General features: G+C 44.1%; 2 protein-coding genes across 4 annotated transcripts in view; one reads left to right on the top strand and one right to left on the bottom strand.

Annotated features, from left to right (window-relative positions):
• The window catches only part of eya2 (EYA transcriptional coactivator and phosphatase 2), a 40,876-nt gene that overhangs the window by 10,486 nt on the left and 20,467 nt on the right, over positions 1 to 9,923 (bottom strand). For all 3 annotated transcript variants that reach the window (XM_061833530.1, XM_061833528.1, XM_061833529.1), the window contains 6 exons: positions 9,671 to 9,796; positions 9,026 to 9,142; positions 5,269 to 5,345; positions 4,782 to 4,965; positions 4,394 to 4,542; positions 2,805 to 2,888 (listed from right to left, as the gene is read on the bottom strand). In XM_061833530.1, coding sequence (XP_061689514.1) covers positions 2,805 to 2,888; positions 4,394 to 4,542; positions 4,782 to 4,965; positions 5,269 to 5,345; positions 9,026 to 9,142; positions 9,671 to 9,776 — 717 coding nt within the window. In that variant the 5' untranslated portion in view covers positions 9,777 to 9,796. The remainder of the gene's footprint in view (positions 1 to 2,804; positions 2,889 to 4,393; positions 4,543 to 4,781; positions 4,966 to 5,268; positions 5,346 to 9,025; positions 9,143 to 9,670; positions 9,797 to 9,923) is intronic.
• Positions 9,775 to 9,923, top strand: part of LOC133507374 (uncharacterized) — a 59,940-nt gene continuing 59,791 nt past the window's right edge. Inside the window, exon 1 of the mRNA XM_061832326.1 lies at positions 9,775 to 9,785. Coding sequence (XP_061688310.1) covers positions 9,775 to 9,785 — 11 coding nt within the window. The remainder of the gene's footprint in view (positions 9,786 to 9,923) is intronic.

The following is a 9,923-nucleotide window of genomic DNA, read 5'->3' as shown; positions in this document are numbered from 1 at the left end:
CAATTTGGGCAGTGTGGTGGTTTTCTCATTTTTCTCTCGGGTCACATTGTGGTTCCGGTTTCCCTCAGAGGGCCGTTATCACTGTGAAACAATACAAATGCGTATTTAATCATCTCATCGGATTTACATCATCAATTTACGATCTACTTTTGGAATCGGAAATGAAGGGTCATGTGTTTTTCAACTATTAATGTTTGGAATCTACTTCATCATTTACGATGCATGACAATTAGAAATTTTTGTACAGATTTTTTTACAAGAATTTAAATTGACACTCTAGATTTGGCTCCGCGGGCCACGTAAAATTATCTGGTGTGCCGGATCTGGCCCCCGGGCCTTGAGTTTGACACCTGTGGTGTAACGCATTGGCCTCACAGTTGTGAGGACCGGGGTTCAAATCCGGCCCCAGCCTTTGTGTCTCCATGTGCCCCGCGATTGGCTGGCAACCAGATGAGGGTGTGCCCCGCCTGACGACAGCTGGGATCGGCTCCGGAACTCCCGTGACCCTCGTGAGGATAAGCGGCGGAGAAACCGGGGCGGATGCTGAATTTGTATTCACGCTTGGTTTCAACTGCGATTGTTTTTTTTTTTTTTTTGATAAAACCGAGATGAGCTTCTCATTCTCCACGAAGGAGAGGTAGCCTGCCAACGAGCAAACACGAGAAAATGAATTTTTTATTCTTCTTGGCTCAACCGAGTGACATTTCCTCGGTTCCAGCGGCGAGGAGTTCGGCCGCTGCGAATTAATCAGGAATTTCTGGCGCATGAGTCACATCGCAAACTCTCTGCAAGCCATTTTTTTTGTTCTTGTTCTTCTGCTCCAAGAAATGTTTGGGGGGGGAAAAAAAGAAGCAATTTAAAAAAAAAAAAAAAAAAAAAAAAGCAAGGATTATAATAACAGTATGCAGCATGAGGCCATCGCCGACCCCGGCTCTCAAACCCCCGTCAGCCTCGCGTCGAGCCGCAGGGGGGACCGTGAGAATTCAAAACACGAGATTCCCGGCCAGGAGCGAGAGTCGCGCCGCCGTCCGCGGCCCCCCACTCCGCCGCGTCCCGTGTTATGTAAAACGTCCCGCTGGCTGTCAATCATGCCGCAGGAAGTCGGCGTAGCTAAACAAGCTGGCCGCGTTATGAAAAGAAACAAGGCGGGGGCGGCTGGCAAAACAGCCAGCATGTGAAACGCTTCAGAAATGTCCACTGTTAGTCCAACAAAGCGCTGCGGCCCAAGAGAACTGGGGCCATTTTTTTAAAAAATATTGTTACTCCTGGTTTGCAATTCACTTTTTTTTCCCCCCTCGAGAAACCGATCCTAAGGCATTCGCTTTGTGGCGTTCGATGACAACAGGGTCTGGGTTCTAAAATTATGAATACATTCAAAAAAAAAAAAAAATCCGTTTATGTGCTTGGAAAACTCTAATTCGTCATGATGGTCATTCTGTAGAATTCCATTTTATATTTATGAGTACCGTACGTGACTTTGTGGTATTTTCATTTCTGTACTCATTGTGGAGATTTACAAACGTCTTTTAGCATAATGCTAACACACAATACAAAATGTAACGGACAGGCTGACAAAACTAGCCTAGAAGTCACAAGAATGATAAACCTTTCAAGAACTAGCAGAACCAACATACGCGGAAAAAGAGCATACAACAATACTCACATTATCCTCTGGGAAAAAAATGTATCTAGGATTATTACAGTTTAATTGTAATGTTTGTATTTTTTGTGTGTGCATTTCATCATCAAATTTACCACCATGTCTGTTTGTGTTATACCAGTTCCAAGTGACTCACACCAGAAAAGCAGCATCGGAATGTCACAATGCACAAAATATTTACATTTTGATAAATTATGATAGCAAATTTTATGTTAATAAATCACAAAAACATACAGATTTGTAAAGTACGCTAATGTAGATTGCTATTTTTCATTCCTTAAAAAAAAATGGATGGTATTTTGACAGATGTTGGAATGGATTAATCACATTCCCATTTATCTCAATGGGAAAAGATGATTTATGACGCGATTGTTTTGCGTTGATCACGGAACACAAACTTATATCTCAAGGAACCGCTCTACATACATTTTTTTTAAAGGGAAATGGTGGAGGTATTTAAAAGCGTTAACTTCAGCTATCTTTTGTTTATTTTTTATACTCTTTTAATACGCTTTAGCCTTGACTTGTATTTTTCTTTAAACCCTGAAGTGAATTCCTTACCTTACGTTACTTTTTACCTTTACCTTATTATTATATCATATATATATATATATATATATATATATATATATATTTTTTTTTTTATTTTATTTTTTTTTTATTTTATTTTTTTTTTATTTTTTTTTATAACATGGACCATAACGTATTACTATGTGTACTGTGTATAACAGTGTAACGTTATTATATTGTTATTATTATATATTATATATGTATATTTTTATAATAATATGATATATATATATATATATATGTCTGTATAATTCTATTATTATACCTTATTTATCTTACCTTAATCATCAAAAAGTCTTTTTGCACTTCCGGTGCATTTTTTTTTTTCCTCCGAGAAACAATTATTTACTTTTAACAGTAGCAGCGCAAAACGGGTTTGAAATGAAATTACACATTTGAGGGTTATAGCTTGTGAAATATGAAGATACTGTCGGGAATTATAGTTTATTTTTTAGGGGGAGACAGCAACCACTCGTGGTTTAATGCGCTCGTGTAACGCATGTGAATCTGCGCGAAGTAGGGGAGGGAGGGGGGCTGGTGGGAGGTGGCGGGGGGGGGTGCAGTGTTGCTGTACCTTGCCAAATCTGGAGGAGAAGGTCCCTGTGAGGAGCGAGTGGAAAATTATGATGGTTTCATCCAGGTCCCAGATAAACACCCGCTGCAGTGAAATAACACACGTTGTAGCGTTAACCTCCGAATAAGAAGAGAGTGTGCTGCGTGTTGAAAAGCAAAAAAAAAAAAAAAAAAAAAAACCTCCCATCTTTTACATAACGGGCTCCCCAAACATCTGGGATTCAAAATCAATTGAGTTATTGCCGGAGCGCAGAAAAACGAGCCGGGATTTATTGGACCTTGCGTCTGATGGCGCTCGAACCGGGGAGATCCTGGTGGAATGTTAAAGGTGAAAGTCTGAAAAATGTGACTTTGAGGATGTCTTGAATCAATATTTTTGGCTTTCTGGATAACCCGCCCCACTCATCAAGCGATCGAGTCGGGTTCTCGCATGCGTGGATTTAGACACGAATTGGAAAAATAGAATTTGGAGATGAAAAGCTTTACTTGATGAGTCGAAATGGGATTTAGCGACTTTAAGGTCACCACCGCCCATTTATAGTCTGGACGCAGCGGGGTGAACATACCACAGTCTCCAATAACACTGCAAAAAAGCCGCTAGGTTTTTCGATTATCAGATTTTTGAAGAAAATAAAAAAATCACCCGCACCTCTTTGAGCCGTCACCTTATCGTGGTGAAGGGGTTTTGTTTGTCCCGATGATCCAAGGAGATAAGTTGTCTGGGGCTTCATGCCCCTGGTAGGGTCGCCCATGGCAAAAAGGTCCTAGGTGAGGGACCAGACAAAGTACGACTCCAAAACCCCTATGACGAATACAAAAATTGGATCTTAACTAGACCTGGAGGTGGGGCTCGAAGGTGAGCACCTGGTGGCCGGGGCTGCACCCGTGGGGCTCAGCCGGGCGCAGCCCGAAAGGGTAACATGGCTCCCCCTTCCTATGGGCTCACAACCTGTGAGAGGGGCCATAGGGGTCGGGTGCAATGTGAGCTGCCCGGTGGCCAAAGACAACCAAAGGGACTTTGGCGATCCGATCCCTGGCTATAGAAACTAGCACTAGGGACACGGAATGTCACCTCTTTGGCAGCGAAGGAGCCCGAGTTGGTGGGTTAGGTCGAGAAGTTCCGAATAGATATAGTCAGACTTGCCATGTCCCACCAGAGAGAGACCCCGGGGCTGACCCAAGACACACTGGAGAGACTATGTCTCTCGGCTGGCCTAGGAATGCCTTGGGATCCCTCCGGAAGACTTGGAAGAAGTGGCCGGGGAAAGGGAAGTCTAAGTAGGACTTGCATTTGCAAATTTCTACAAATTTAAAGCAGGAAACATTACCTCGGTTTGTAAACGTTTCAGTTTGAGAACGGGGTCACGGAACAAATTCAATCCGTAACCCGAGATTTTACTGTACTCAAATACATCTGACGACCATCTTGGATATTATTCAAATTCCAGTGGGTTCAAAAATCTATCAGTCATTGCGGATGGATGGATGGACCGATCGATGATGGATGGATGGATAGATGGATGGATGGATGGAAGGACACGGACGGACTGATGGATGGATGGATGGATGGATGGACGGATGGACATTTACCTCAATGTCAGCATCCAAAGGGGGCACCGGGTCACTGACTTTTTTCCTCCCCCTCAACTTCCCGTCGGACCCCCTCCGCATAGACACTGTGCCCCTCTCGCCCTCCTCTTTACCTGGCGTGGGGGGGCTGGGCGGCGGGTGGTACTCCCCTGAGACATAAAGCAAGTTAATCGGTCTCTTTCTATAGTGATATATATACTATAGATTACAGTAATATTATATGTAATCTATGAACATAGATTGACGGATATCGGAACGGATTAATAGCATTTCCATTCATCTCAATGGGGAATACTTTCCAGGTGAACCTAATTTGTCCTTGAAAAAACTTTATTCTGAAGCTTCACCAGAAGCTGAAGTGGTGCGGATGCCGCGGCATTAAACATACCGGTGTGAGACTCTGGGCTGTGATTGGGTAACATGACGGGGTGCTCTGGGTGCTGATAGGCTAACGGGGCGCCGATGGAGGCGGGGCTAATGTTGCTGCCGCTCAGGTACGGACTGTTGTAGTGATGCGAGTTGTAGTACGGCGAGTACTGACTCTGACTGTAGCTCGAATACGATGAAAACTCCTGCAAGGAAGAAACACGAGACAATACATGCACGCGCATTTTTTTAATGGTATGATTTGAAGGCATCGTTCATTCAGTTTGACTCATCAATCAATAAATATCTGAATTATGAGTTACTAACATGGACTCCAAATGATATTCACGTTTCAAAATTGTAAGAAATTTGTGGTGCAGTATTTTGATGGCAGTCAGATGATCTACACATATAGGGAAGACCAATTTAATACATTTGAGAGGGTTTTTCAAGGCATTTCTATTAAAAAAAAAGTCCCATTTATCAAATAAGCCGGAAGACACACTCACTTGCTGCGTGGGGTTGAAGGGCGCGGACGCGGAGATGGCGTGGCCGCCTTGGAAAATGCCCGAGGAAATGCCCGCACCTGAGGAACCAGCACAAGGCCGAGGTGAAAACGTTGCCGTCATCAGCTCATTACACCGTTTTGTGAGCCGTAATCACGAATCGGAGATTATTCACAATTCGCGTGAGGGACTGGGGGGGGGGGGTATCGGTGCAAGGGAAGTTGGAGCTTCTGCAGTGATTTATGTTCGACATGCACAAAAGTGCTTCTCCAATTCAAGTTCGGGCAGGGACATCTTCCTCCGAGCTAATTTCCTTTTCCCGTTTGTCTGACGGATTGCATTTCGTGATTTTATCACCTGCGCACAGGCGAAGAATTCCCACATTCGGGCTGCCCGGCCCAGTCCCGTTAGTGTAACGAGCGCATACCCTGGCGTGTTTGCGATCTCATATGTGGAAATTCACACTCGTGAGAACCTTGTTTTGCGAGCAATACGACCTGGAAATAAACGTTACGGACGGCGTTGTTGGACGATAATCGGGCCTTCCGAGCAAAGGCAGCATTGACTCCATGATCGGACCTTGCAAAATGATGATTTCTGATTTTTTTTTTTTTCTTTTTTGCTTGGCTGTTTACGACCATGTGACTGATTATTACTTAAGGATATAATTGAGTCTGGTTTTGGTCTCTGGCAGGTTGGGAAAGCAACGTGGTCGCGTTGCAGGTTTTGTGCAATTTGCATGTTTGCAGGAATATTTACATTCCTGCGTAATGTCTGACACGTGTATTCTCTCCTAAAAGAAAAGGAAAGAGAAGTCGCATGGAGAAAGACAAAAGAATCACAAGTCACGTTGAAGTCACAGTTGGGAAAATTCACCCCTAAATGTATTCATGCTGCACGTCCAGATTGGGAAATCCGGATGAAATCCATTTAAATTCCTTGCCTTAAAAGTAGTGGTGTATAAGCGCACGGATGGACGGCTAAATTGGATTGGGTAGAATTGGGCCAATCAGGAGGCAGCAGAGGAAGAGGCGTGGCAAATACATATACACACACTATACTGCGCATTTATGAATGCAAACTGCTCAGTAGAAGCCTTCCTAATCACGCACCATGCCTTGAAACATCGTTTTTGCGATTATGCATCTCAGTGACAGGGACGCTCAGGAATCTGTGGAATTCATCCATCCATCCAACATTTTCTTAGACACTTATCCTCACAAGGGTCGTGGGGAGTGCCGGAGCCTATCCCAGCTGTCAACGGTACACCCTGAACTGGTTACCAGCCAATCCCTGGGCACATAGAGACAAACAGCCGCACTAACAATCACACCTAGGGGCAATTTAGAGCGTCCAATTAATGTTGCATGTTTTTGAGATGTGGGAGGAAACCGGAGTGCCCGGAGAAAACCCACGCAGGCACAGGGAGAACATACAAACTCCACACAGGTGGCTCAGGGATCGAACCCGGGACCTCAGAAATGTGAGGCCAATGCGTTCCAGCTGCTCCACCATGCCTCGAAACATTGTTTTTTGCGATTATGCATCTCAGCGACAGGGAATCTCCACTTTTCGCTTTTTAGCCACAGGATTCTGTGGAATTTCAAATCAAGTTAAGTATTGTTTACACCAAAAGTACTACTTTGTAAAAAAAAAAAAGCCGGATCAACTGACCAATAAAAGACAATCTCTCCCAAAAGAAAACTCACAAAGTAATGAACGACTTTCTTCTCCCTTTCATCTGGTCACTTTTGCTGCATCTCATTCGTACCATGGACGTCGTTAAACCCCCTTGTCCCCCCCCCCCCCCCTCCTCGTAAAACGCGCCGCTGTCACACACAATGTCAATTTCACGCTGGATTCAAGTCCCTGGGACGAGGACGTGCGCACAACTGATATTTTGATCATAGCCTCTGGCAGATCTTTTGTTTTCCTCGCTCGTTCAAACGTGTCCTCTCGTTCTCCGTCCGCCCATCGGTCTGTTTTCTCACTTTCCCTCGGCCCTCGCCGTGCCTGTTGCGCTGTTGGCCTGACTGGGAGAAAGGGGGTGGGGTAGGTGGGCGCGGGTTGACCCTGAGAAAGGAGGAGGTGGGCTCGGGAGAGCCGATGAGGGCTGGAGGGGGGACGTGGGGACGTTTGACGCCAAGAGTCCAGACCGCAGCTAATGGGGAACAGGTGTGGGGATGGTGGGGTGGGGTGGGGTGGGGGATTTTGTTGAGCGAGGCAGAGGAGGAGAGGGAGGTCACACAAACCAAGACGGGAGGTGAGGAGGAAGACGGACGCACTTTCCAAAATAAAGATGGTCAACGCCAGGTCTTCGCTCGATCAGATTTTCTTTAAATGCGACCACGCAGAACTACATAACCTTTCCCACCCAAAGATGAAAAAATTACTGATTAGAGATTATTATAGATCAGACTATAATTATGAAACTCTTCTCCTGGTTGACGCCCTGTTGTTGACAAACATGTCAGGAAAAGCCAACTAGAACATCTGAAATTTGCCTGTTGCTCGGAGGAACTTTCAAAAGGTTGCAGGTGTGCACTGCTTCCCATTTATCATGAGTCTGGATGCGATTGGATGATTCTGAACATAACATATCCCCATAACCAAAGGGTGTGCACACTTTTGTCTTCTCATCGCCAAAATATTGAATTTTCTTTTTAACTTGAGTTTGTTACGCGTTTCCTTCATGGTGGAAAATGCTTGTAAATGATTTATCCTGGTCATGTCTGTTGTTACAAAAAAAAACAACATTTCAACAGGGGTGTGTAGACTTTTTATAGCCACTGTACATGCATTAGGAAAGACAAATATCCAGTGAATGACACGGCATAGGAACTGAAAATCACTGTGAATGAATAATTGAAAAAATGTGGGCACCACAATTAGCAAAATTGAATAATAATTTTTTTTTTATTAACCATTAAATTCATAACATAAACTGGCATAGAGGGCCCATAAGCATTTTTCGTGAAAAAAAATATATGAAATGATCAAGAAAAAGGTTTAAAACGTCCATTGTATTGTAATATTAATTTTAACCCTGTATAAACCACAAAAACGATGATCCCACAATGATTCCCAAATGCTCTGCCGGCAGAAATTTTCACCTAAATTAGAAATAGAAATACGGAAATATACGTAAATACGGAATCTATGCCAGCGACGTATATTGACAAGCTCTTCCGGTAGACGGCAGAAGTTACAACGGCCGATCACATCAAAGAATAACAAATTTGTGTTCAACATCACAGACTGAAACATGTCAAAAAAAAAAAAAAAAAGATGACCGTAATTACCGGCCTAGAGAGCGCACCTGATTATAAGCCTCACCCAGTACATTTGTAAAGGAAATACCATTTGGTACATACATACGCCGCAGCTGTGTAAAAGTCGCAAGTGCCCACATTGAAACACGAGATATTTACAAAAAAAAGACGGTACATAGAAAGAGTTTAACGCTAGCGCTAATGCTAATAGAGCCGGGTAAAATAAAACTTACCAGTAAATATCACTGAGAAACGCCAGTAACACAGTAGCAACACGCTAGCACAGTGCTAATGCTAGCGCAGCGCTAACACCGGCGTTAAAAGTCACTTCCTCGGCACATATATTCCACCCGTCTCACTCTTACCTTTTCCGCTCGAGTGCCCCCTTGCGGCCGTTAGAAAAAAAATGCAGAAATTAGCCGCATTGCCGCATAAATCGCAGGGTTGAAAGCGTGTGAAAAAATTACGCTAAGTGTGGCTGTGCTCACCGTGTGTGTGCGAGTAACCGTACAGGCTCTGCGTTGGGGGGGCGCCGCCGAAGTTGGAGTAGCCCAAAAGTCCCGTCTGGCCCGGCGAGTGGCTCAGGCCCTCCTCGGTTTTAATGTCTGCGCACACAATAAATAAAGATGTCTTCAAAGGTGACACGCCACCAGGAAAATGGGCAGAATATATTTGAAACGTTAGCAAAACTGCAACAAAATGGATCTTTTCCCCCGTGCGAATTAATGAACAAATAAGTGAAAAGAAAAACCTGCTCGATGCTCGGATTTGTGTGTGATAACTTTTGAACATATTGATCAGGTTTTTGTTTGTATTATGTTACAGAGGATGAAATGGGACAATTTTAACAACAATATTTTGCTAATTAGCAGCTTTTTGAGAGTCAATAATAACACATCTTGGGAATAAACCTCTGGCAATATTTACAGAGTTCTGGCGAAAAATGACCTCCGGGTTTGAAGTTACAAATCATGGGCGAGTAATATCACAAAAATGCAGCGATACCATGCCATATTTTGTCAGAAAAAATTCAAAATCCCTCGTTTGCTTGCTCAGACATATGCTAACAATACTAAAAAAATATATATATTTTGTTCCATTGAAAATCAATCAAACGTTTTGCGTGGACTGACTGTAGGACGGCACGCTGTAGCCTTGGGAGTGATGCGCGTAAGGCGCGTAGGGTCCGGCGGCTTGGAGGGTGGGGCTGTACTGGGTCTGTCCGTACGCCGCCATCATGCCGTCCCCGTGAGATGAGCCTGGAGAAGAAAAAAAAATCCAAACGCGTCACTTCAACAGCAAGCAACGTCGAAGGGCCTTTTCCGAGGCCGATGCCCGAAATGATCGTTCGGCTTTGATGCAAAATTCCACCCGCTTGAAAGAAAG

This window comes from Syngnathoides biaculeatus, chromosome 10 (assembly GCF_019802595.1).
Source record: "Syngnathoides biaculeatus isolate LvHL_M chromosome 10, ASM1980259v1, whole genome shotgun sequence".
In the NCBI taxonomy this organism is placed as follows: Eukaryota; Metazoa; Chordata; class Actinopteri; order Syngnathiformes; family Syngnathidae; genus Syngnathoides; species Syngnathoides biaculeatus.
The sequence above is the reverse complement of the archived record's forward strand: the minus strand, read 5'-3'. Positions and strand labels throughout refer to the sequence as shown.